Here is a 26687-nt window from a genome sequence, read left to right as displayed (position 1 = left end):
AAAGCATTTTCTTTGGCTGACTTCCTGGAAAATTAGTTTAAAAGGTGCACTAAATGTTGCTAAAGAGAAGTAAAAATTCTGTTCAGTCACATGGTGCATTTGTGATGATGACAAATGGTGAGCAAATGTTTATTTGACAAGTCGGATTGTAGGGACACAGGCCAAGTAACTAAAAAAGTAGCTAACAATATATAATTCATTAATCTATGGTGATTGCATTGTAGGGAAAATACTTTCACAATGTAATTCGGCTGGAATGGCCCATTAGTGAGGAAAGCAGCCAGTGACTGACTTTTACTGCTCTCTAGCGCTGTCATTTACAAGATGAAATGTCTCGGCAAAGATGTTGCTGGAATATTTTTCTCAAAATTGAACACCAATAGATGTGAATAGCACTCAAGGGCGCGAAGCCCTGAAACGCTGGAATATTTGTCTCATTCTGTTCCACCTCATCCATCACTGCTCTCAATCTTTGCCAAGTTAAAGACAGAAATCAATTTAACACCTCGGGAATACACGTTTAGTTGGATTTTCTTTAATATAAAATGTAGCAATTATCAAGAATAATGTAAATTCATACAACTTGCCTCATAAACAGCATATCATTTACAGCAAGAAATTAAAAAATATTTCCTGCAGACTGTACAACTCTGATTCAGATCAATAAACCAGGTGGCAGAAGAGTGAGATATGAAGATGGAACTTAACCGTAAAGTAAAAGAAATAAAACCAGGGGCAACGTAAAAGGGCGAGGGTGTTAAAATCCCTTTAACTGTGTTCTTATTACTGAACAGCATCAACTCACACATTACCCTTTTTAAAATGGACAGAAAGCCAGTATGTAAAGATCATAGCAGGTGAAAAAAGGTCAAATAAACGTACATGAAGAGAATTTGGAAAATGCAGTCCGAGCTGGACATTCAGCAGTCAGAGCATTCATAGTTACGGGAATAGTGCAGACAGTTTGGGTAATATGCCTGTTTGCTTTCATACTGAGCCTTGTTGAGAAGATTAATAACACTCTGTGTGAAGTATGCCGCTCGAGCTAGGAGGCAATTAGCTTAGCTTAACTACAAATTAACTTATTGTTGTTGTTCACAAGCAGCAAGAACAAGTTCATGAAATCACAACTTCGGAAGTGTTAGCAGAGCCGAGCTGGCCCCCTTGTTTCTGGTCTCTTTGCAACACTTATCGCCTCGTGGCTTTACAGGTCCACGCTTAGTTTAAAGACATGAAAGTGGCCTTCTCATCTCACTCTGCATCAGTAAGAAAACAAACCGCGTACACAACAGGGTTATAACAATGTCAAATGTAAAGGCAGATTTAGTGTCGAGCTGCTTTGGATGTCCCTAAAGTCATAGTTTAGTATCTCTATGACAAAAGCTTAAAAAAGAGAAGCACTCGGTTCAAAAAAAAAAAAAAAAAAAAAAAAAGAGTGAGTAAGACTGGGAATGGGTGACTCAAATTCGCAATAAACTCCTAATGCTCATAAAGTCAGGAGCGGCTACTTAAGTTAAAGTCCTGGACGTGTGCTATGGAGCCACTATTAGCAGCCTCGCTGAAGCCATTTTTATGTGAATAAAAATAAAGACTCCACCCTAATAAAACACAATTGTGAACATTTTCTTCTAGCAGACAGCCAACAATGTCAACTTCTGGGACTTTAAATGGCACTGCTGTTATGCTGGGCACCTCCACATGAAGGCTGGCATTTCTACACGCTCCTGAATGGAATATACAACACCTAAATGAAAGAGCTCGGGGGTGATGGGGTGATGAAGTCAAAACACTTGACTGAAAGAGGAGCTGCCTCTGGTGTAAAAAGCTGTCAGAGAGGTGGCTACAGTTGAGATCAGGTTGCTCTTAAAGTCCAGAATCGTGTATAAAAGGTATTTAAAAAAAAAAAAAAAAAAAAAAAAAACTACTGGAAGATGTTAGAAAATATATTAATTTATTTTAAATAAAATTACACTTATTGCCCTTTCTTGAGAGTGTACCTGACAGTATTTTTTTTTGGAGAAACAGTCATGGAAGCATTTTAGAAGAAATATAGTAAGACAGAAGGCAAGTATGTTTTCTTCTCTCCCTGTTTCCCCTCAGACGCTGTGTGCTTTTTAGACATATGCATGTCCACTGAGAAAAAATACATCCGTCCCTTTGGTTTCTAATGGTCTAATGTTATAAACACACTAAAGAAGGAGTCCTGGTTGGCCGGATTACTGATGAGCTGGCAGGACTGCTGGTGCTCTGATGGTCCAGGCTCGTTCCACATTCGGGTTTTGGACTACAGATCTACTTGTAGCCATGGAGTTGTGTGACCAAGATTGAGACTCCGGTCAATGTCCAAGGCCCATATTCTGGACAGAAGCCCTCAGCCGCAAACCCTGTAAGGTCTGGTCAGACCTGAAGATCCACATCCAGACCGCAGCTCCAACCTGATCCCAGGCTGAAGCTCGGTGCAGTTCAGGTATGGCGACACAGCAGTCTGGCGCTGTCTTCGTTTATCCCCGTTATCCCCCCAACACCAGCCACAGCAGATATAAGAAAGATAAAAACCTGCATATTTTCTCAAAGTCCTTCCCTTTTCTCCTTTTACAGTCAGAGCGGGTCTCAGGAGTGAGTCCAGCTGACTGGAACCCAGTGAGTTTCCATCTCTACTTTCTTTAGTGCCAACCGCAGCTCGCTGAAGGCCGCCGAGATGTCATCGTTGACTATAACCTTCTCAAACAGGTGGCCGTATTGAGTCTCCATCGTCTGGGCGGTGCTCACCATCTCCTGAAAGTCCTCCTCCTGCAGTGAGACCAGAGGGGAGAGGTGAAGAGGATGGAGGTGAACAAACACAAAGAGCAGAGACGCTTTACAAACCATAAGAAGCAGCTCATTTAATCTGTTGCAGAGAGAAGCTAGCAGCCACAGTAAACAAGAGATAAATCCACATACTGTAAACACAAATTACATGGCCTTCAACACGCAAATAAACATAGAGCAGGCCTGTACGGAGCCTATTATAACCTCCCAGAGACACGGTACCCACATGTGAACCCTGACACTGACCACGCACTGAAACCTCTCATACAACGACCTGACCTCAAGGAATTTTCATTATTTCCTCCACCGTATTCACACACGGTTATCCAATTCTCAAACAAAATACAATATCCTCAAAATAAGCCGAGGACAAAACATAACCATAATTTACAACAAAAGACAGGCATGTAAAACATACATTATCGGCAGTCTGGATTTTATATGCGTGATGGTGAAATGACAGCTTGTGGACGCCGCTGAGCTCAGGCTGTGTGAACTTGCTGCACAGCTCACTATGTGTCCTGGAGTTCACACCGAAGGAAACGCTGACAGAAATGGACATTCACAGATTGGGTTTTAGGTCTGCTGAATTTAATTTAATTTAGTATTTTTTTTGAAGGCAGATGTCTGGCGGCGGTAATCATATGGTTTCCCATGTGCCCTCTAGAAGTGTGGATTCAAGCACCGAGTCGTCCAACTCGACTTTAACTTGGACGACTCTTGATTTAACATGAACTTAAGACTTGTATTGACTTGACCCAAAGCACAAACAAAGAAAGTGATATTGTTAAAAATCAAGAGAATAATAAATTGCTGTCCTGTGATTTGGCATTGGAGAAGACTGAATTTGTGGATCTGTAATCAAATTGGACTCATGAGTGTCTAAAGCAACATGGCCACAACCACAATGTCTTAACACGGCGCCGAGTTCTGGACTTTGGAGCCGTTGGTCTTAACCTGAGACTGAGCAAACAAACACTATGTCCCTCCTCCTGTAGGAGGAAAAAAAAAAAATCAGATTTTACATGAGCTATTCTGTCTTTTTGTTGTTGTTTTTATCTTTGATAAGTACTCAGATCTTTTACTTAATTAAAAGTAGCAATACCACAATGATAAATACTCAATTACAAGGAGAGGTCCTGAATTCAAAAACACACTTCAGTAAAAGTACCAAGTACTATCAGCAAAATGTACTTAAAATATAAAAACTAAAAGTACTTATGTAAAATGGCCCAGTTTAGAGTGTCATGTGTATCATACATTTATCATATATGGACTATTACTTTATTGGCATGTACATTTGAGCAGTATTTTAATGTTTTCATGGTAGAGCTAATTTCCACACGATACCAAGAAAGTGTCTAATCTTATTAATGCATATACATAGAAACTGATCATTTACTTTAGGTATAACATTTTGATCTGAAATGTCGTGGAGTTCAAAGTCCATTATTTCCATTTGAGATGTTGTGGAGTGGAAGCCGAAAGTATTTGTACTTAGTAAATGTACTTAGTTACTTTCCACCACTGAATATTCGTAACATCCTTTCAAGTAGCCGGTATATGACAGCTTTTAGAATCTACAAGAAAAAAAAATCACATTGCATTCCACATACTGAACTGCTGACACCTTTATGTCTTTTTAAAAAGTAATCATTAATATGTTTCTTTACAATTTAGACTCGATGACTGAACAAACTGTCCTGCTCACTGATATATTTGGATTTTATTAGAAATCCACCCAAAATAGACTTCAGCGGTTTTAGGGGCCACGGATCAAAAACTAGATTATACAGTATAAGAGTAATACAGCGAGGGAGTTTATAAACTACTGCACAGCATACTATTTTAGTGTTAGGTTCGGGGTCTAAATCTTTAGTTAGTGAGACAGGACAAGATGCAGGGATAAAATATTTGCATACAAACATGGAGGGTTTCACAAAAACAGATCCTCCAGACGGGTTTTCCAAGTTAAAATGCAAATCAGCCGTCCAGTGTAAAGAATAAAACCACGTGTTAACTGTGAGGAATAGCAAAACAGTATATTTTTGTCGGGTTGGGAGTAAATATTGTGCAGCGGGGGCTACTGTATTCATAGATAAAGAGCTGCGAGCAGGCCCAGGTATCTCATTGCGGTGGTCCCACTGTGTTGGTCCGGGCTGAATCTGCCCTCAGTGCAGCAGTGAGGCTAAAGTGGCAGCACTGATTTAGCCTTGTGTTTTTACTGGGAACACTCAGCTTTAGATTTCTGGACAGATACAGTTTTATAGTGAGACCCCTTTGCCAAACAGACAATTATACACACATTCAAGCTTAGAAACTCAAACACACACAAGTAGCATCAAGCCGAGTGTGTACATGCGCACATAAACACAACCTCGTAAAAGTTTCAAACTCCTAACCGGCTCCGTTTTTAGAGACATTTCTTCCAGCCAGGAGTTCCTGCAGAATGTTTCTGGTGGTTTTCCGCTTCATAATGGATTAGCTGCGCAGCTAAATATAAACTCTCACTCGTTGGGACAGTCGGCAGAAGCCCCGTCTGCTTTTCTCTGCCGAGCTGTAGCATGCATCTGCCTCACGAACAACAGCACACGGCATCGCACGCTCTATTGTCTTTGGTGATGGTTTTATCATCCTGTGTCTCGGACAACGACAGGAAGAGGACAGGAGGAGACACAAAGACGGCTCAGGGAGGGCAGACAGTTTGTTGGCCTGTAGAGGAATCTATTCCACTGTAGGTCTGGACTGAAGCCCACGCAGGACCGCCACTGTTGGACCAGGACTTCCAGGTGACCACCGTGTCCAACACCAGGAAGACAATCCGTGACCTCTCCTAAGGGAACCTCTGTGTGCAGTTTTCTATGTGTGAGTATGATGTTTCCACGTCCACCAGCGAGTCTGGGAGTCTCTAGTTGGACCTTTCCAGGTAAAAGAACATTAATCACAGCAGGAAGCCACTTAAGGGATATCAAACTGAGTGGAGAGATGGAAAGAGAATCAAAAAACATGAAAATAATAAGACAGATGAAATGAAAGAGGTGGAGAGATAAATATAATGAAGGTAGAAGAGGCCAGTGGAAAGCTGGGCGAGCAGGAGTGAGTGGATATTCTCTGGCATCCGGTGCTGGGCCGCTCTCCTCTGAGGGCAGTTTGAGCCGATGCCACTTCTGGAGGGCCAACAAGCACCCGGGACTCATTCATCCCCTCTGCCATTCGATTGCTTAATTTCCACATGAAATGATGTAGCGTCTTGCGCCTGCTGAAGTACTTTGTCCAGCGCAGATAAATGGCCGTTTTCATTGCACAATACAAGGCTATTGACTTTGGTTTTACCTCTGAGGCTTTTACTCATTACAGAATCCAATTGCTGTCAGTTTCTATTTTTTTTTTTTAGGGTTTTCTTTGTTGTATTTATTACATTTTTTTGATTTTGCTGTCTGCTCTTTGCTGTAAAAATCTAAGTAGTAAGGAAAATTCTCCTGCACTTTAGTGGCACTAAACAGCACGTGTTGGCCTCAAGTATCATCTCTTAACCCCCCCCCCCTGCCACACACACACACACACACACACACACACACACACACACACACACACACACAGACAGACACACACAGACACAGACACACACGACCTCAGCGGGACACCTGCTTCATTGTTCCAGTGAAACACACCTGTCCTCTCAGTTTAAAGAAAACCAAAGCGATCTCTTCCAATCATTTGACATTCTTGAGGTAATTTTAGATATTGTGGTTACATCACAGCATTATATCACTCTGTTGTGCTTGTTTCTGCATCACTTACTGCTTTTTGAAAACCGACCCTGAATCGTCTCCGTCTCGAACAATGGAGCTGAAGTCAGGCTGCTCTGCTCGAACAATGAGACGACTGTTCCTCGGTCTTTATCATTAAAGCAGACCTGTCTGTCTCTGAGAGAAATACAGCTGGCGGAGGATAGAAACTGTCTGAGGCAACTCACCCAACAACAGCTTCCCTTTCAGAGCCTTTAACAACAAACCTGCGGTGGCTCACAACCTGTCGGTGTACATGAACATTTACACACAACCTAGTTTGTTACCTGGCTGAAATATGCCTCCCTGTCACACCGTTTTACGGAGGCATATTTGTGTTGCATGGGAGAATAATAGAAGCTAATAAATGGACAGAGAGTTATAACAGCAACAGCAATGGGTTGTTAGCAGGCAGCTTGTTTCTGACAACTGAAGCTCATTGTTCTCAAGAGTCCGGCTGGGACACGAGGAGCAGACTGAGGCCAAATTATATTTACTTGTGGGAGTAATGCAAGCTGACGTTGTGTCTGTATCGAGGCTTTAAAAGTCTGACAGTGAAGTTTAAATATCTACAAGATGTTTGAGCTGACTTTCACCCGCACGCTGTACGCACACTGGAGGATTTTACCCAGCAGTGGTGCCATTGTTACCCATCTTGATAGTTTCCAGTTTGTTTTTTTTCTGCCGCCAGAGTCTGATTCTCTTTGTGTCGTTTCAGATTGAGTCTCACTGTCACTGGGTCTCTTGCTAAAGATGGATTTATGGAAGTCAGATTTGGGGTTTCACAAAGGTCCATTTTGGTTAGGTTTTAAAAGTTAGCGAATATGAAATATGCTGACACGTCCCCACTCGGCCACATGTAGGCAGATCCATCGCTCTGTCCATCAAAATACAGTTTTCTGTCGTTGATGCTGTTGCTATTACTTTAACTGACAAGAATACAAATAGGGGCATCTTTGGAACTGAGTCTTATTTGGAGTGTTTTTTTAATGATAAAATAAGCTGTAATTAATATTTACTTGCAATAATTATGTGACTGAAGTTGTGCACTGCCTTTCTGTGGCAAATACTTCATCCCATATAAAATGAATGCGAGTTGTGAGCCACATCTCTCCATGACGGCAAACCAGGTTTTACTTACGCAGCAAAAGGCAACTTGATTTGATAACATGAGAAGAAAGACATATATATATATATATCTATATATATATATATACACACACACACACACACACACACACATATATATATATATCTGTGAAACACAGGTTTCTCTGAATCTCTACGAATCTCTGCCTGTCTGACTGACGTCTCTCAGTGGATGTCCTCACACCACCTGAAAATCAACCTCGACAAGACTGAACTGCTCTTCCTTCCAGGGAAAGACTGTCCCACCCTCAACCTGACTACTACCTTGGACAACTCTGTTTTATCCCCGACCCTGACTGCTAGGAACCTCGGCGTGACACTCAACAGTCAACTCTCTCTTACTGCCAACATCACTGCAACAACACGTTCCTGTAGATACATGCTGCACAACATCAGGAGAATACGTCCTCTTCTCACTCAGAAGGCGGCGCAGGTTCTGGTCCAGGTTCTGGTCATATCACGTTTAGACTTATTATAAGTCGCTTTGGATAAAAGCGTCAGCTAAATGAAATGTAATGTAATATATATATATATACATATATATTTATATATGTATATATATATATATATATATATATACACATATACATATGTATATATACATAAAATGTTACTCCAGCTGTATTAAGTGTCACACTTTGCCCAGCATGCAGCACCTAAAAAACTCTGGTTCACAGCCCACCACCTCCTCCACAGTTCCTCATCTCCGTCAGTCTCCATCTCTCTGACAAGCCCCCCCGCCCTGGCTTCCCTCGCTCCTCGTGTTTCTCACCTCCTGGTATCCCGTCAGGCCGTCCGGGCGTGTCGCTGACTGCGATCTTGGCCTCACCACTGCCCGTGGTGAGTGAGACACGCGAGTGAAGAAAGACCCGGCCCCGACGGTGCTGGGAAAACCATCATCCGCCTTCGCACCACCCCCCACACCTCCACCCACCACCACCCTCCGCTCCCCCACCAGTCAACTTCACAGCAGCACCGAACACCGGCTAATTGGTTTCATCTGTGTCCCCGCGGGGCCGGGATGAAGGTGTATAAGGGATGACCTCATCACACGCACGCGCACACGCCCGCGCACATGCCCGCGCACACGCCCGCGCACACGCAGGGTCCAGATAGTGTTTCTGTTATTTCTTGTGCTGCTAATCTGTTAGATGTAAAGCCATGTGTTTTCTGCAGTATAACACCATCTCTTCACTGGATGCGGCTTCAGCCTTCACTTTGACTCACTGTTGACATGAATAAAAGGTCAAAATCGTATAAAGTCATTCCATGTTTACAAGTATTGACCACAAAAACTATCAAAAACACATTTAGAGCCCCACTGAATCTCCTGTATGTGTGTTTAATATCCCTCTTCTTTACCTAACGTTCACCTTACTAGCCAGATCCTGTTCCTTTCTGCTGTAATGACCTGATTCCCTCACAGGGGTCATTAAACTGTCATTTACCTTAATCTAATCTGAATAGCATTACATGGTCCAGTTAGATTAGCTACTCACTGAAATTATATAGACTTCCTGCGATTGACCCATCTGGTACTTCAAGTAGTTAAAACCACTAAACAATGAACTATGTTGATTAAAAAAAGTCCGATAGTGTGTGAAAAACGTGCTGCCCCTCTTACCATGAATGGTTTGGCGGTTCCTTTGTCGTCTTTGCCTGATATGATTTTGGCGTTCTTTCTGGTCTCCCTCAATTTATCGATCGTCGGAGGCTTCACGAATACAACGAACGGTTTGAACTCTGACGTCCTCAGATGCTTTATGGTCTGAAAGGAGAACAAATATGAATGGAGAAAAGAAGGAGTAGAGAAAGGTGTTAACATTTGGAAACAAATTGGGAGGCAAAAGATAAAAGTAGAACCCCAGAGTCATTCAATAAACAGTTAACAATCGCATGATCATGAGGTGTAAAAAAACTGGAGACCAAACTTTTCACTGAATACATTCATTTATCAGTCAATAAACAATAATAATTAAAAAAAAAAAAAACATTTCTGATAACCCTTCATCAATTTTCCTTTTACATTTTTCAAGAAAAAAAAAAATTCTGGTTCTCGCTCTTAAAATGTGAGATTACCTACTCGTCTTAGTTTTAGCTCATTATAAATTAATGCTTTTTGTTTTGGACGGCTGGTTAAAGAAACAAGCAATTTTAAATTATCACGTAATTTTTCCACAACATGTTGATAGTTCTTGAAGGAAAAAGCAATTCAATTAGAAAAAAAAAGTTATCTGTAATTAAAATAATCGATGGTTGCAGATCTACTTTCCATGATTCTGGGCTGGATTTCTTTTATTCATGCTGATTGTTTTTGAGATCCTCTGAAAATTATTCATAAAAGTCACAAGATGACACACTGGTCACATGTCGTGATAAAGGGCTGTTGCGTTTAGAGGGGATACAAACCATAAAGGATGGGTAACACTGACTTAATGTGTGGCTGGGTGACACAAACAGCCACCCCTGACTGCAAAGTGCGTGTGGTTCTTTTAGATTGTGGAGGACACATCTTCCTGCTCTTCTTGTCTCCTCTTTGCTGACAATTGCAGGAAAAAACACCACCAATCAGTTCTTCCAGAGGTGGCTCAGAGGTCAGGGTTGGTTAGCGGTGGCGTCAGGCGCCCTCTGGTTCTGGCACCTCCATCGGGGCTTCTCCCTGTGCTATTAGGCAGTGGGTCCAAACCCACAGCTGATAGGAAGATGAAATTAAAACCCAAAGGAGGGGCAGCAGAGTAACCACTGGGGAGCGTTGAGTGTGGCTTTCATCAGACCCTCAGTCAGTCAGCACAGGAGCAGCACCAGGCTTCGACTCTGCTCCGTGAGTAATGTTGGAGAACGGGCTCATAGTGGAGGTACGTCGACCGACTACTGGCTCACACAACACTAGAAACTACATACCGAAACGTACGAACACCCACTTGAGCTTCCACAGACTCTTTCTCCCGTTGCTGCTCAAGCCTGGGTGGTTTTCCAACCTGCCAGGCTAATCTATGTAATGTTGTATTTGTGCCTGTGTGTCATTATCCACTGAGTGAAAACAAACAGAGGAGAGGAGCCGGTGGGGCAGAGGTTGGACGATGCCCGCCCTGCCCCGGACTAATGGAAATCATGCTCACGGGTTTGTCGGGGCTCAGCATCAAGCCGGCCATTTGTGTAAGGTCTGATCGCCACCACCCAAGACACATAAGCCAAAGAGGAAATCTTCAAATAGAGGAAATTAGCAGTAATTGCTCCCTAGAAAATGACCCCTTCAGAAACCAGCTTTGGTAACTCAGCAAACAGCCGAGGCCTTTAGCAGAGCCAGCGAAGAGGGAGATCTGCTTCTGAGATAGGGAGGCGCCAAAGGGATAAAAATACAGTGAAATGAGGAGGTGGGAGAGAATAGGATGCAGAGGAAAGGTCGGGCGCACTCACATGAGGCTGGACATCCAACAGGCACACTTTGTTCTTGGAGAGGACGGAGTGTACCGAGTCCAGACTTGTCCCGTAGTAGTTCCCTTTGTACTCCCCATACTCAATGAACCTGAGAGGTGAGATACAAAGATCGTTGAGCAAGAAAACAACCAGAAAATATTTTTCATGTAGGGATTTGAATCTAATGCACCACTAACATCCCACGGGAGAAACATTAGAAATCCCATCCTAATCTGGTTGTCTGTGCCAGCACACTCCTGAGATTCATCTTCCAAATAATGATATATAAAAACCCAACAAATCCACAGGGACAGGAGGATTACTCTTTCAACCGCTGACAGATTTTGAAGATAGCATTCTTTAGCAGAACTTAAAAACCAGACGCATTGGCCCGACCGTGTTTTTATATAATCTGCTGCGCTACTCTTTCAATCAGTAACACCTGTTTGTTCCAGAAAAACCACAAAGCCCCCAAAAAATCTTCCCTGATTCAATCCACAGGGATTTCAGCTGCATGGGTGCAAGCAAACAAACACTTTTCCAACCAGATAATATTCTCCTTTTTCGCACCAATCAGCCAACGGAGTATTTTTAGCTGGAAACAAGGAGGAAAAAAATGAGAGCAACAACGTGGAAAGAATTTGAAGCTAATAGGTCGGCGTGGTATGCTCACAGTCGGCTCATGACGAGTGTCGGACAGAATGAGAGCCCCAGTGTGACTGATGCCATGTAAAGAGAAAGTTTTATGGTAATTGCCCATGTAAGAAAGTTTTACTCAGCTTCTTTTTTTTTTTTAAGTCTCTAACAAAACTCATATACGGTTATAGGAAATTTATTTAAGAGCCTACAGTAGCCTGTGTTTAAAAAGTCACACCTTGCAGCCTTCTATGCTGTGTGTCATCAGAGGGGAAGGTATATCAATTACAGCAAAGCATGCCAGTGGAGGTTTGATATACTGAGTGTATGGATTGTTTCCATTTTGACACAAAACAGGGCTTCCCTTGGGAAAGTTGTTCAAGCTAAACACATGTTGTGGCCCCGGTTCAGAGAGCCTCTTATTTTTCTGAGCACAGTGCATTGTTTCTGCTGCATGCAATGAGGCATAACGCAAACAAGTTCATCTCCCTCCTCCTCTGCTCTGCTGCCTTGTAATTTCAGCGTGGAGTGTCCCAAGCATCCATCCCACATCACAGCTCCGTCACTCACCCTCCGACTCGCTGAAAAACATCGCATGCCTCGACCTACACCGCAACATGGCCTAAATATACAGCCCCCCCTTTCCCTTCTCCTCTCTGCATGCTCTGACACTCTATAAGCACTCGCCACCACAGGCTTCCCTCTGTGTCATCAGCACTATGTGTGTGTGTGTGTGTGTGTGTGTGTGTGTGTGTGTGTGTGTTTGCGTGCATAAATGTTTTGCATGTGCACCCCGCAGTGCATCTTTTTTTTTTTTTTTTGAGACCGGCAGAAAGGCATCAATCATTCTTATGACTATTACAACTTGCATTTGAATTTGTTGGCCACAAATGTCAAAGCGGGCCGCGGTGCGGCTGGATTCAGAGAGAGCGCCTGAGGGAAGGAGGAAGCAGAGACAGGAGACCTTGGGGCCACTGTCTGGAGATCTGTTACCAGCACAGGGCCCGGCCCTGTCAACACCAGCTCACACTCAGTTACAGAGACACACAGACGACAGTGGGGAGGGCTGTGTTTGAACAGTGGCAGGAAGCAGTGGACCGGTCCGACCGCTGCTCTCCCTGCTGCGCTGCCTCTAGTGGTTCAGAACGCAGACACTGTTGTTTTTATCACTGCGAAGATCTCAAGTGTTCTGAACACAGACTTTTTGTGAGACTTTGAAATACCAAAGAACTACATTAAACAGTGTGATGATTGTGGCGTGATTGAAAAATGGCTCAAACATCCGTCTATTAATTGAACAACAATAAAACATTAGTTGAAGTCACTAATCCAAAAATTCCACAAATTCACCTGCTCCAGCTTCTTCATTGTGAAGCTCTCTATGTTTAAAAAAAAAAAAAAAAAAAAAAATCTTTTTATATTTATCGTATATATGAATTAATGGTGAATTAACAAAACAACAACGACAAAAGAGCAAATAAAATATTATATGAGTAACTGAAATTCCATTATTTTTGCATCGTTTTCAGCTTTAGGGCCAAATGATTGAAACATTTTGAAAATAAATTTGTAAAGGAAATATATGGTACTGGAATAACATTTTTAAAGAAAATAGTAATAATCCTAAAAACCAAAAGTAGTATGTCGAGAGTAAAGTTACATAATAATAGTAATGAATGTTTGCTCCATCAATAGTAAACATGTCAAATGAAAGGAGATGGATTGCTGCTGAATATTGGTTATAAATGAGTTTTCTCTACATACAAAATACTTGGTACATTGAATATACAGTATATAAGCAGTGTGGAGAATAACTACAACAAATGGAAGAAGAGTTGTGCATCCAGAGTTTCACTTGCTTGAACTTCACTGTGTTTAACTTTAACTGGTAATTAAGTGTCCACTAAGTGCTGCAGAAGCGTGTTGTGTGTTATTAAAGCTGTTCAGTTTTCACACTTTCGCCTCACAGCAAGAAGGTTGTGGGTTTGAACATGCTGGTCAGCTGGGGCCTATCTGGGCTTTCTCTGCATCTGTGGGGGTTTCTTCAGGTGCTGCAGGCCTCGAAGTGTTCAAACACATACATGTTAGGTTAATTGGTGAATCTAAATTGGCTGTTGGTGGGAATGGCTGTCTGTCTTTCTGTGTTGACCCTGTGATGGACTGGTGACCTGTCCAGTGTTTACCCCACCTTCATTCATAGTGAGCAGGGATAGGCACCGGTCCCACCTGACCCTGTGCAGGAGTGGCTGGGAATAGATAATGGATGGATATTTTTTTCCAGACTTGTAACAGTCAGAGTTTTACTTACTTGTTGTTTTGGATGTCCGTCTCAAAGAGATGTTTGGAGATGAAGTGGTACTCCACGCCGTCGCTCTCCTGGTTCCTCTTGGGCCGACTAGTGTCTGAGGGAGAGAGGACGAAGACGGAGAGCGAGAGAGGGAGTGATTACCTCAAACCCAGACTGTCTGACTCACTGTTGGGGCAGAAACCATCTGAGCTGAGCCCCTTATTAACAACGCTGGAAGTCTGAAACACGGCACGATGGGTCATGCCAACCCTTGTATATATTATTGTGTAATAGCTCTATAAAATACACAACCTGTAGTGCTGCAGCACCGAACTCAGACACTTAGCTGACATTCAGCAGAGGTTTACGGTGTCTTATTAAATTTGTCTCTTGTAATGTGGCTGCAGTGCCTGTAGGAACAGAAGCCGTAGCGTTAGCCACCAGTGTTAGCGGCTGTAAGGTAATTGAGTTTGGGAGCTCTCATTAACATCAAGTCGCTGCATTTAGTTAGCCATAAACCATAAAGCCATGCTGTAAAATGGGCGGTGGGGGCGGCACGTGGAGGGAACGTGAGCAGGCAGCGCTGGTGGATTTGTAGGGGTCAAGGGTCGCCTCACACTCCGGCTCTTTTTAGGAGTGCTTCAAAAGGTCAAAGTTGAGAGGTTTACGCCCGTCAGACAGTCCGACCAGCTCCAAAACAAACTATTAAACTTTTATCACCTGCAATCAAAAGTGCCATGTTGTGCTTCACTCTCCTCTGGGCGGTTCCTTTTGTCAGCATGTGCGGAGGCTGTGCCCTCGTAGTGGACCGCTGCCTGTCCTTCACATGGCCCAGACTGATTTAAAGGGTTCATGGAAAACCAATGGTGTGATTTATACAATGTGTCACTTGCTTAAGAAGGAAAGACAGCCATAAATCCAGCTGTGGTGGAGAAGACACTGAAGACGATCAATGGCTTTCTGTCATCAGCTCCAGACAACAGTAGGAAAAACATACGGAGAAGAGCAGAACAGCCTTGTCATAAGATAACATATACTTAAATGTGTAAGACACGGTGCCAAACAGCCTTTCGGTAGTTAGACCAACGCCATCCACCGTGCATTATTTTGGCATCTGCTTTGTGGCACAGAAAATAATTACAACGCAACAAAAGAATGTGAATCCGTTCATTCGCAAATCATGGAAAATATCTGTAAGCTTGGATTGGAATCAAAATGTTTAACCCCTCAACTCTAATGGCTTATTGCAATGCTCCTTGTGTTTCTTAGACGGCTGGTTTACATTTTACAGCGACGAGCACAGAGAAAGAGAGAGAGAGAGAGAGAGAGAGAGAGAGAGAGAGAGAGAGAGAGAGAGAGAGAGAGAAAACGTAACCAGGGCCACAAGCCGGTGGTCTCCCAAACTCCGGTTTTCAAATTAACAAAAAGGGGGTAACGCTTTCGGGCTTAATCCGAAACAACAGCAAGTGTTAAACACATCCATGTGTCCATTGGCAGCAATCAAACTTAAAAAAAAAAAAAAAAAAGGGGGACGAGATACTTTCCGAGTCTCTTTTCCTCTCAATGAGAGCCAAGGCTTGTGCCATACGTCTTCTATACGGGTCTGAATCAGACTGTCTGGGCTCTATTAAACAACAGCATCACAGGTCACATTTGAGAACAATTAACAGGTCTTGTGGGGAAAAAAAAGGCCTCACCAATGGGATTTTAATACCAGGGACATTTCAAGTGTCAGACTTCGACTGGGACACATCCATTATGCCACACGGCATGCAACAAACACAGCAATTAATATCAGCGGTCCTCATATTTCCTCAAACTCATGTTGCAGTTTCCCTCCAAACCCCAGATGGTAACGGCGCCATTAATAGCGCCTTTTCCCTGCTTAAATGTATAAATCAAAAATATATATTTGTCCCTACATCCCGGCTTTGGGACATCTCAGAACTCAAAAAAACCAAAACAACTGCTGGCAAAGTGTGTAGATCCAGTCGTTTCCAGCCGAGCTGGATGGTGTTCAGAAATATGGCGAGCTGTCGTTGGGTCCTTAAAAGGAAGAAATAAAAAAAATAAAAAAGGGAGGAGGCAGCGCAGGAACGAGACAGAAATAAAGTGAGAAAGAAAGGAGAGCTTGGTGCCAGTTTGTGAAGCAGTGAAATGGCATGACTTCAGGTGGTAGAAATCATGTGGAGCTTGTCAGGCAGACTGTGAAAAGCTGACAATTACACAGGAGGAGAACCGACCAGCCGGGCCTCGACACGACCAGCCGGGCCGCCTGAGAGCTGGCCTGGGTGTTGCTGCCAGACATCTCCCTCTGCATGTGTGTGTTTAGCTCTCAGACTGGACCTTCATTGCTTAAACAGCACAAGCAAACCAAACTGGAACGAGTAAACTAAACATCCTTCACCTAAAGTGATTATTTTGATTTGTTGCTGGGTTCACCGCGGCGCTCTCGCTGCGCTTACATTTTAGCAGAATGTGTTTCCAGTGCGTTTGTCCCGGCGGACAGATGTACGAGAGGATTCCGAAGGAGAGGAGGGAGATGGGAGGCAACTTATCTCCATGACAACACAGCTGTAGTGTCCGAGGAGGGTCCTTCCTCCACAGAACAGCAGGGAACCCTCATAGACAAACGAAGAAATGCAGCTGACTCTTTTTAAAACACAACCTGTTCATTTCTTTTTTCTTTTTTTTTAATCTGTGAACAGCGTTGATACACAGCATTCATTTGCAGCCAGTAATGTTTGTTTTAAGGAAGATAATAATGTCAAACTTTACTTACATAATATAGAAACAGAACCTGGTAATTTAAGTCAATATTTGACCTTTTTCAGCAGTAGAAAGGAACCAGATTCTTGTATAGTGAGAAAAATAGTGCTCAAACATCTTTGTTGTCTTGCTGCTAATGTCTCCTCCTCAGTTTCAAATGGAAGGAAAATAAAAAGACAAGAGGCAAAGTTTGGTGTCAGCCAATCTGACATTCTTACTGCCTTAAAAGTAGAATTTTAATGTTGATTTGATGCACTATGCGCCCTGTTAAACATCTTGAAGGCAAGTATAACTTGGTGAGGATAAATAAAAACCTTTCTTATGGTTTTCTTTGAGTGTTTTGGGATTTTGGGAGGAATTTCATGCTTTTCTAGAAGAGCAGCAAAGAGGCAACGAAGTAAAGCAGAAAGAGACGGGGAGTGACGGCCTGGAGGCAAACTGGGGACACTGCGCTTCATGGTTGGAACGCCGAGGCCAGCAGGGTGCCTGTCCGCAATGTCCCACAATCTATCTGGCTCGCTTATAAACTGGTGCGAGTGCAGCACGAAGAGGAAGCCAAACAGTGTCTTCATTCCCATTAAAATGCATCTGCCAATAAACAGCAGATCTAAAACTCCAGTCTGGTAAAAAGGTTCAAGGAGGACAGAATGTATAAAACACACCTTCACACACAGGACAAACAGAGATAAGACAGAGGACAGGAAGGACTGGAAGACGAATGGAGTCTATCTGAAGACGCTGAGCCCAAAGTCAGTCAGAGCTGTGGGGGAAACTTACGTGGGATGGTGACACTGAAGTGCTGCGGGTCAGAGATCAACAGTTTCCTCTTCAGCTCATTCAAGCCGACACCCGTTGGTCCTTCACAAAAACACACAGATACACTCCATAAAAATGACAGAAGACCTGTGAATATGTTAAAGGGGCACTCCAACTATTTAGTTTTGCGTGTCCATATCAACTGAAGGAAACAAATAGACTCAAAATATACTTTAAAGAAAAAAGACCTCAACATCAAAGCTACAGGCGACATCATCACGGCTATTTGATCAGACTTTACAAAGCTCTGTTTAGAACTATGGAAGGCCTACAATTATATATTTTCACATGTTGGGCAATACTCATGACTGATTGAACTTTCACTGAAATGCATGGAGTGTCCCTTCAACAAAATAAATAAAACAAGCGTTACAGCAACACACCTGCACTTTGAGATTAGACAGTATATTACAAGCACTGTTTTTAATATTCTATATTATTTAACTATGTTGTGGTATTCTTCCTCTTTTATATCATTTCATACTTTACTGTTGTATTACGTGTATTTTATATATATAATACATAGCATCACATGCATTATTTTTACATTATTGTGTATATACTTTTACATGATATACAGATCACATCATGGCTGATGGATTTGCAATACAGGATTATTTTGCACAAATAAATATGGTCTAATAATGTATGGATTGTATATAGGTCTTCCGATTTTGTCATCGCTCTAATTTCTAATTTTCATTTTATATTATTACTTGAATTCATTTATCTGTTTTCTTACCTCCTGTCTGCCCTTTAATCTAAATTTAAAGTCAAAACGTTCTGTTGAAGTGATTTCTGCATGAGTGTCGCTGTTTGCCCTCTGAGAAACTGAGAATGTTTCTCTGTTTTTGGAAGAAAAAAAATGATTCAATTTACCACACTGTTAATTTAGACAAGTACAGAATTAAACAACAATGAATATAAGGCCTTTGAGCACAGATACTTGATTTAATACAATAAATCTACTGTTCCAGTTCATTTCAAACCAGCTGCTCTCTCTCTGCTCTCTTGTAGTTTAACAGAACATTATCTAACACAGGTTCACAGTGAAGGTAAGAAAGCCTTTTCCTAAACCGTCAGCTGGACTTTCCATCACATCCCCAGTGGGGACACAGAGGCAATGAGTGGGAGTGGAGAAGGCAGTGGAGACCATTGAGTGTTGACTATTAATTCAAGAGTAGATCCCAAAGCTGAGCATCCCTCCAGCATTTAACGGGCGCCAACATGGGAAGAGAGGCCAAGTTTAGGGTTAATCACACTCAGAACATTCAATTTTTTTTTTTTTAATTTTGGAGAAGAACAGAAGCTACTGTCCTGAAGAAAAGTCACAGAGCTTTTATAATTCACAGAGTATATATATGTACATATATATATGTACATATACATATATATATAAAAATGCAGCAATCAGATAGCTGATTGTTGTTTTTTTTTTCAGATTTTCTTTCAAACCATTTAAAGTGGTTTCAGTTTGGTGGGACAAAAATGGCTAAACACTGAAATGTTCTCTGGGCTCCTCATCTTCTGCTCTCTGTCTCTGAAAGCCATTTTCCAGTATTTTGGTTGCTGTTGTTACTAGGGTGCTACATCATCCTAATTTAAACTGACTGGCATCAATGTCTTCAGCGACCTGGACAAGAAATCAGTTGTGGAGTTACAAGTGCATGGCTCTGTGCTCCGGTGTTTTACCACAGCTCTGCAGTGTGTGGACAGTTTGAGACAGCGCTTGATCTGGGCTCGAGATTCCTCGCATGCCTGACGTTCTGGGCAGGCACTACAATTGCATCAAACCCTACTGGAAATTCATCTCTCCAGGCAAATGTGTTTAGCAGGCCGCTCCTCTAAAACAAACGGACAATGAGTTCACTCAGCGATGTGGATTAGGTGGAAAGAGAGGGAGAGGGAAAACTTTTTGAAAGAGACAAGCTCTCAGGAGTGAAAGTGCTCCTGTTTCCTCTCATGCTATCTGTGATGTTCCTCTACATTTAGTGTGAAGCAGGAGGGTTTTACAGTCATCCACAACCTGATAAATAGGTGTGGACAACACAGCTCTTTTAAGTCTAATCTCTGAACGCTGGCAGCCGTCGCATACAGACAAATTCACACCCCATGCTTTCCCTCTGCCTCTGCACCCAGTAACACATGGTTTTGAGTCCTATTGTGCGACTGCTGTAAGTGATAAAAGCTGTTTCCTCAGAGTGCTCAGAGACTCCACTATGAATTCAAAAGGACCACAGAAAAAAAGACCGAAAAATACCCCGACCTTCTTTGGACCGACGGCGTGAGGCATTCTGTGGTTACCGTATCATAAACAAGCACATGGCCAAGTAAAGACAGCGATCAATCTTAGCTGGGTAGAGCAAGTTTTTCAGTAGGAGAAGAAAAGAGTCCAGGAACCTGAGGGCCGAGAGCCGGGCTGATTTATTAAGATGAGGAAATGGAGTTCATTTTGAATTTGTTTCGGGAGGGCGGGAGGAATGCAGCTGTGCTGTTTGAACAAGGCTGTGGACCAATGTTGTTGTAGGTGCTGAAGGTGGCAGAGCGTGGCAATAGAGGGTCTTTCATGAGCCCAATCACGGCGCTGCAGACAGTCCACCCAGAAGACCACAAACCTCCTCACAGGCTTGTTTGCATGAATCTGAGTGTGGACATCAGGCCCGGCCGCAGGGGACCAACAGACTTATGTGTGCTACTCTTGGTATGACTAACGGCTTGCAGTTCTGCGTGCTCGTAAAACCATTTTCACCTTGTACATCGCTCCCTTGCTTGCCACTTGTGATATCAATGATGCATGGCAGCCGACCTTCTTCAGAATACCTCAGACGGTGATTAAAGCTTATTCCAGCTGTACCACCGCCTGCCAAGGGGGCCCAACAGGGCCACCATCAGGTCTTTTACAAGCTGAAGCAGTGCCCTGTGGTCCTGTTCCACCGTCTGACCTTGAACACGCCGCTTCTTTGTGCATTGTTTGTTTTTTACAATGCCTCAATACAACAGCAACATTATAAATCTGAACGCTACAATAAAAAAAGGCATAACTCCCACAAATCTTCTGGACTAGGATGCAGTATTTACATTGTGTTTATGTGTTTTCTTCTCCCTCCAGCTGTCTCTCTCTGTCCTCGCAGATTGCTGTGCCAGTAAAAGTGTCAGACTACATTACCACTCTCATTAGAGAAGCTGCCTGTACTATTGAGAGCTTAATAACTTCCAGGCCAAACGCGGAGCACCTCTCGCGCAGTTTGTGCAGCAAGGCTGAGGCCGGGCCCGACGAGGCGCAGCGACGGGCCCCAGAGCCTCGACCCGGCCTCAAACCTCCAGGCCTGCCTCACATCCAGGGCACGCAACGTTACAGCACTACCCCCAGTGCTGGGTTTACTACTTCCACATTTAAAGGATGACAGTGGTTCAATGTAGCGGCCACAGACCATTTACAATGCAGATTTTCAACAGGGCAAAGTCTTAATATAGAGTTCCAATTTTATATATTTAAATACCACATAAACATTCACTTAAGCATCAGTGCATTTGACATATGTTGGGGCTAAACCCCAAACTGAAAACTTTGGATTCATCAAAATCTTACTGTAAGTTCAGTGTGTCAAGTTACAGGGAAACGTGGAAATCAACACAGCATTTTGTCAGGTTAAATAATCAGATTTCTTTCAAAACCATCGGCGGTTTGCTCAAACTATGCATACAGTATTCAAAAATGTATTTTCATTGGCCGTCTGATTTGAAATGTAAAAACGGACAGATAAGCATCTTGATTTGTCTTTGAAACAGATCTCAGGCTCCGTTCACGTACAGGAGGGTGGCAGCAGGTCATTCATTAGTGAGCGCTGCGGACATGTGCATTCACATTAATGAAGAAACGCCCTCAGGCATTCCTGAGACGCTTCAGGAGACGGGGGATGTTTGATATAAAAATAATGTGGAGAGAAGGTGCTGGGCTGGAGAGCGGAAAAAGTGCAGGGCTGCAGCCAAGTCAGGCATCCAGGGCTGCGTCCTGTCTGCAGCTCCTACAATAAGGCAGACTTTACTTCTCTTAAGTATTACACTGACCTTTTCCTAAACCCGTTCCCTCCAAACACTGCTTAGCTTCAATTTCTCCAAATGTTAAACACGGTAAATGAGCTGTAAGAAGAACGATAACCATAATTTGAATATGTGAAAAGTCATTTGTTTTTGCCTTCTGAAAATCGAAGGAATGGATTAAACTGTGTTAACTGCTTTAACATAACTTACAATCATTAGTTTAACTAGCTCCCTACTTACAGTATTAAACAAGCTTCTCCCAAGGACAAGCAGAAAACACCTACATTATTATTACAGATACAAAACAAAAGGTTTCTGTTCATAATTAGCACACTGTCAACTACTTTCTAGCTGTGTGGAAACTGGCCCAGGACACTATCAGAGTTTGAAACAGATGTAACAATCTGATCTTAAAATTTTTCTCATCATACTTGTATTGCTAATATTATTTCCTTATCCCCAATGTCGACACCGCTCAGTGACCCTCAAAGCCACTGACTTTTTGCCTGAGATATTCGGTTGTAGTTTGTAGCCATCGTATACATATTTAAGACCTTTTTACAGGGTTCTTGTTTTAAAACATTAAAAAGTCAGCTTGCAGCTAACTGACATATCAGACATGCTTTTGTCTACCTCTGTCTGAAACGAAGGACTCACTGTTTACAAAATTACGAAGAATTTTAAAACTTTTCTTCATTTAACAAGGTTAAACCTTTAACAAGGTTAAATGAAGAGAAGTTACTATTAGTTGTGCCCTTATATTGAGGACTAAAGTGTCTCACCACTAAACAGAAAAAATGCAGGGACAGTTGGAGAGCAAAGTTTTTAAAATAAGAAAAATCAAGCGACTCCAGGGAGAGGAAGTAGGAGAAACATAAAGCAGATCTCTCCTTGGCCCTTTACGCTTAGTTGTGTGTGAAATAGTCCATAGGTTGTCCTCCAAATTATGTAAGTTAATTGAAAATATTTACATTAGCATGACAGGTGGGAGAAGTTCGGCATCCTCTGTGTAAGGCTGTGACACGCTGGCAGGAAAATGGGCTCGCTAATTAGCAGCTCGCCTGATGAAGTCCATGCTCTGTGTGGCGTATTTAAGTGAACCAAGGCCTGGTCAATCAGGCCAGGAGCACAAATCTGGAGCGAGCATGTGTAGCAAAGACAAAAAAAAAAAAAGAAAAGAGTAAGACAATGTTGACATTGTTGCCAATGGTGTTCATTTCTAGATTAACCTGACAAATATGTAAAAAAAAACAACACGTGGAATATCTAAGTAAAGATGAAGACTGAAGCAGATGTTTGAGTCCTCCTTTCCTGAGTGCATCTTTTACCTTGATGAATGGAAACATCAAAACAGAATCAAGCAGAAAATTTAGGGAATGTTTGGTTCCATCTGTGTCTGGGACATTCTTGTCATTTTTTGTTACAAGTAACAAACCTAAAAAGGAAAATATGGAAAAGCCTGGAACTCCCTGATGGTACAGTTGGTCCTGAGAAAGATTTAAATCTTTACTGTTGCACCTGGCTTAGCATATTGTTCCACCATTCACTGGCAACACTCGTCTTCCAACCACAAATACAGAAAGAGAAACCGCTAAATTCATTTCAAGACCTTGGCACGTTATAAAGCTCTTTGGAGGGCTTTGTAACACCCGCTCCTCCAGGCAAGTGTTAACAATTCCATCGGCTTGAAAAATTGAAAGAACATTGAGAGCTAGGTGCAGTAAATGAAAGCACTAAATGTGACTGATTAATACGAGGTCTGCTCTGTCGATTCCACTGAGTGCTAAAAGTCTAAATGAAGTAGGATGGCTGCGGGTGAGTACCCTCGTTGGGAAGCTCATTTCTGGGTTGGGGGTCATGGGAGGCCGAGGCCGGGCCACCTGGGGCCTCTGGAGCAACAAAGCTCTGAGTCACAGTGGTTTCTGTGATCTGTATGTGTCACCATGCTGGGAGGTGAGGATTTTCATTAAAAATCTACAGTCTCCACGGTGCCAAGTTTAACAGCAACAGACTCAAAAACAAAGTGTGAGGTAAGCAGTGACATCAGAGTTTGACAACAGTTGTATACTTGGCTGGACTGCAACAGCGGTAGCCCGGCTCCTCCCACCTGTCGCTCACAGCTTCATTCTTTATTGTGATTATAGTCAGGGTACCCTGTTCGCATTAGGGTTTGCTCAGCCACTCTGAAAGGCGGACCAATCAGGGATGAGTGGGGGGCGTCTAAGTTCAATGACGATGAAAGAGTTCCAACAGACGCAGCAGTGGTTGAGTTTCAGCACACAACATATGGTAAAAGATGGTCACTGCCAATTCCTGCTCCAGCAGTTTCAAAAATAAGCCGAGGTCATCTATTCACACTGTAAATTTGGGTCTGGTAATATCCGACTATTACAGCAGGGCCAGCCCTATATAGGCAATGTCTGTCAGTGAGTGTGTGTGTGTGAGTGAGTGAGTGAATGATACATTTTCACCAAAGCAGCAACCAACCATGATGTCACCTATTGGTTTGTGAAGTGCTGTTTTGAAGCCTAACCTTTGGTATTTTGGTCCTCACCATCTTTTTTGGAGCCAGCAGAGACAATATTTGGACAAATGGGGGAGGAGCAAGTGATGGATCTAGCTCAATCTGATTGTGAACCCGAGGACACTACAACTTGCCAACTATAGCGGAAACCTGAACACTGATCAGACGGAGTGAATTTAATGATGACACCATTATTGCGAGTATAAAAAGTTGTATTGACTTTGTATTTCATGAGAGAAGTTGAATGGGAGTCTATGAAGCTAGGTTCTTTTTGGAAGGCACCGCTAATGGTACTCGATGGTATTGCAGTTTAAGGCACTTCCGCATTGGCCAAACTTTTCAGACCCAGAAAGTACGTCCACTTTTATAAACGGTCTACAGTTACACCATTGGTTGGCTGATTTGCACGACTTTTTGTGTCCATTTCAAATTAAAAGCCCTTGTTTCAAATTAAAAGCCCCATTGCATTTAATACATGGTCCAGACCTTTATTGTTTGATACACAAGCTCTCTACTCACCCACTAGGACCACTAGCCTGTGTTTAGCTTCACTCTGCCTGCGGTACGGGATGACCTCCTCGTATGTGGGGACGTCAGCCATGTCGTACATCTCACTCTTCTTACACTCGTACATAGACTTGTTGGTCTTCTTGTCTCTCCTGCTGAGACGGAAGCTTCTTCTGAACCCAGCTGCAGGTCAGGATGAAACGACGGAGGAGAAAGAAGAGAAAGAAAGAAACTTGTTTATCCACAGATTTGATACAAAAAAAGGTTTGTTCAATTAGTGTGGCTCTGACAGTATGTAAATTCCAATACATACAATTGTATGTACACATAAGGCCGCAGCTGTGAGCTGCGATTTATGATTATTTCAGTGTCTTGGCAAACACATCCACACAGGTCCATGTCCAAGACCTCATATTGTATTGTGCAGCTCGGTTTTATGACAGATATCTTTGCTGTAGGTAAAAGAAGTGCAGCATAATCCCTCGGCCAAACAGTTTCCCAAGAAATCACACTCAAACACTTTACTCACATTTTCCCCTGGTGATATGTAGAGGATTCTCATTTTCTTCTTTTGTGCATGCACATATCCCTTGGAGACAGTTTGAAGGTTTTAAGGCTTTTTCATTTGTGAAACATCATCGGATTTTTTTCTAATGAACTATGTTTCAATCAAGGTTGGAACGACTCATCCTTGTTTTTTTTAGATTTGTCTGGAAACTTATGGTTTTCTAAAGCCAGAGATAATTGTGTGAAACTGAAGAAATTTGGTGTTCTTTACTCGTAATTTATTGCAACGGTATGTGAATTTACTGCGAGGTGGTTAATGGTTGTTCACAGAACTGTCAGGCTTTGATTTGCAATCCCTTCACATTCAAATTTTAGATACAGATGAGGTGTGTGTGTCCCGGGCCTACATACTATAGATGTATTATTTAGCGCTGCTTGTTTGGCAACAAAGAAACCATTTTCCTGTATGTGCAGGTCGCTTTGCAGCAGCTGTCATCTCTGATTTGTTTATGACGCAGCGTGTCCTCTGACTTCTTTTAAAAAGGCCTCTTAACATACTGATCCAAGCGTGCGCATGCCTTGATCTGATGATCTATGACAGTATCAAAAGAAAACATTTAGCCCTAATTTGAGTACTACGGTTTCATATTTATTGCAGATGTCAGTTTTACCCTGAAAAGAGGTAAATCTCCAGAAACCAGAATGACTAATATCCCATTTCTTCTTATTGCCATGAGCTGACTTCTCTTTCATTATTTCAGTTTTTAATCAGTAATTAATGAAATCGAATATATGATGCAATATCCCCGTGCATGATTAAGGCAGCATGAAAATTATGGACTGAGAGAAGAATTAGGAGTTGAAACAGCTCCTGATATCTGCCCCCATAATACTTTCCACAACATTTTCAAACCGCTGCGGGGCTGCGCAGACGAGCAGTGAAGAGAAGCAGTCTGCATTTTTCTCAGCTTGTTCTTCTCCAAACAGTCCCTTAAAAAGGGATGGAGCAGCAGACGTATGCTGAGTTACAAATGAAACACACTGTAAGTCATTGGAGCCGAATAATAGTGTTTTTACATGAGCGTGCGGATACGTACGCGGGAGAGTACGCACGCGCCCGAGCTCTGAATATAGTGTTACATTGAACATTAAGGGCAGACTTTGTTCCACTGTGGGCAACTTGTGGCTTCTGTTGCCTGTGCCATTTCTCCTGTGGTTAATCTACTCATTCAGCACCATCAGCCCCCCCCCCTCCCCCCCCCCGCCCCACCCCTCCGCCCCAACCCAGGGAATATTACCCTCTGCCACAGAGTGGAAAACACACACCGCTTATCTGCATTTCTGCCGTAAAGACATCAAACTGTAACCTATATCCACAAGGTTGACATCATTACAATAAACATTAAGAGTATAATGTTAGTGATATCTCATTCAAAGC

The 26687-nt window shown here is 42.6% G+C and overlaps 1 protein-coding gene across 4 annotated transcripts in view; it reads right to left on the bottom strand.

The window, feature by feature from the left end:
• Positions 1-513: 513 nt before the first annotated feature.
• The window catches only part of mpp7a (MAGUK p55 scaffold protein 7a), a 144385-nt gene continuing 118211 nt past the window's right edge, over positions 514-26687 (bottom strand). For all 4 annotated transcript variants that reach the window (XM_069151315.1, XM_069151316.1, XM_069151319.1 and 1 more), the window contains 6 exons: positions 24755-24925; positions 17632-17712; positions 14107-14200; positions 11163-11271; positions 9370-9513; positions 514-2790 (listed from right to left, as the gene is read on the bottom strand). In XM_069151315.1, coding sequence (XP_069007416.1) covers positions 2611-2790; positions 9370-9513; positions 11163-11271; positions 14107-14200; positions 17632-17712; positions 24755-24925 — 779 coding nt within the window. In that variant the 3' untranslated portion in view covers positions 514-2610. The remainder of the gene's footprint in view (positions 2791-9369; positions 9514-11162; positions 11272-14106; positions 14201-17631; positions 17713-24754; positions 24926-26687) is intronic.

This window comes from Embiotoca jacksoni, unplaced genomic scaffold (genome assembly GCF_022577435.1).
Source record: "Embiotoca jacksoni isolate LCO1_2020_lvr unplaced genomic scaffold, fEmbJac1.0.p SCAF_17, whole genome shotgun sequence".
Taxonomy (NCBI): Eukaryota; Metazoa; Chordata; class Actinopteri; family Embiotocidae; genus Embiotoca; species Embiotoca jacksoni.
This window is presented reverse-complemented; position numbering and strand designations above follow the sequence as displayed.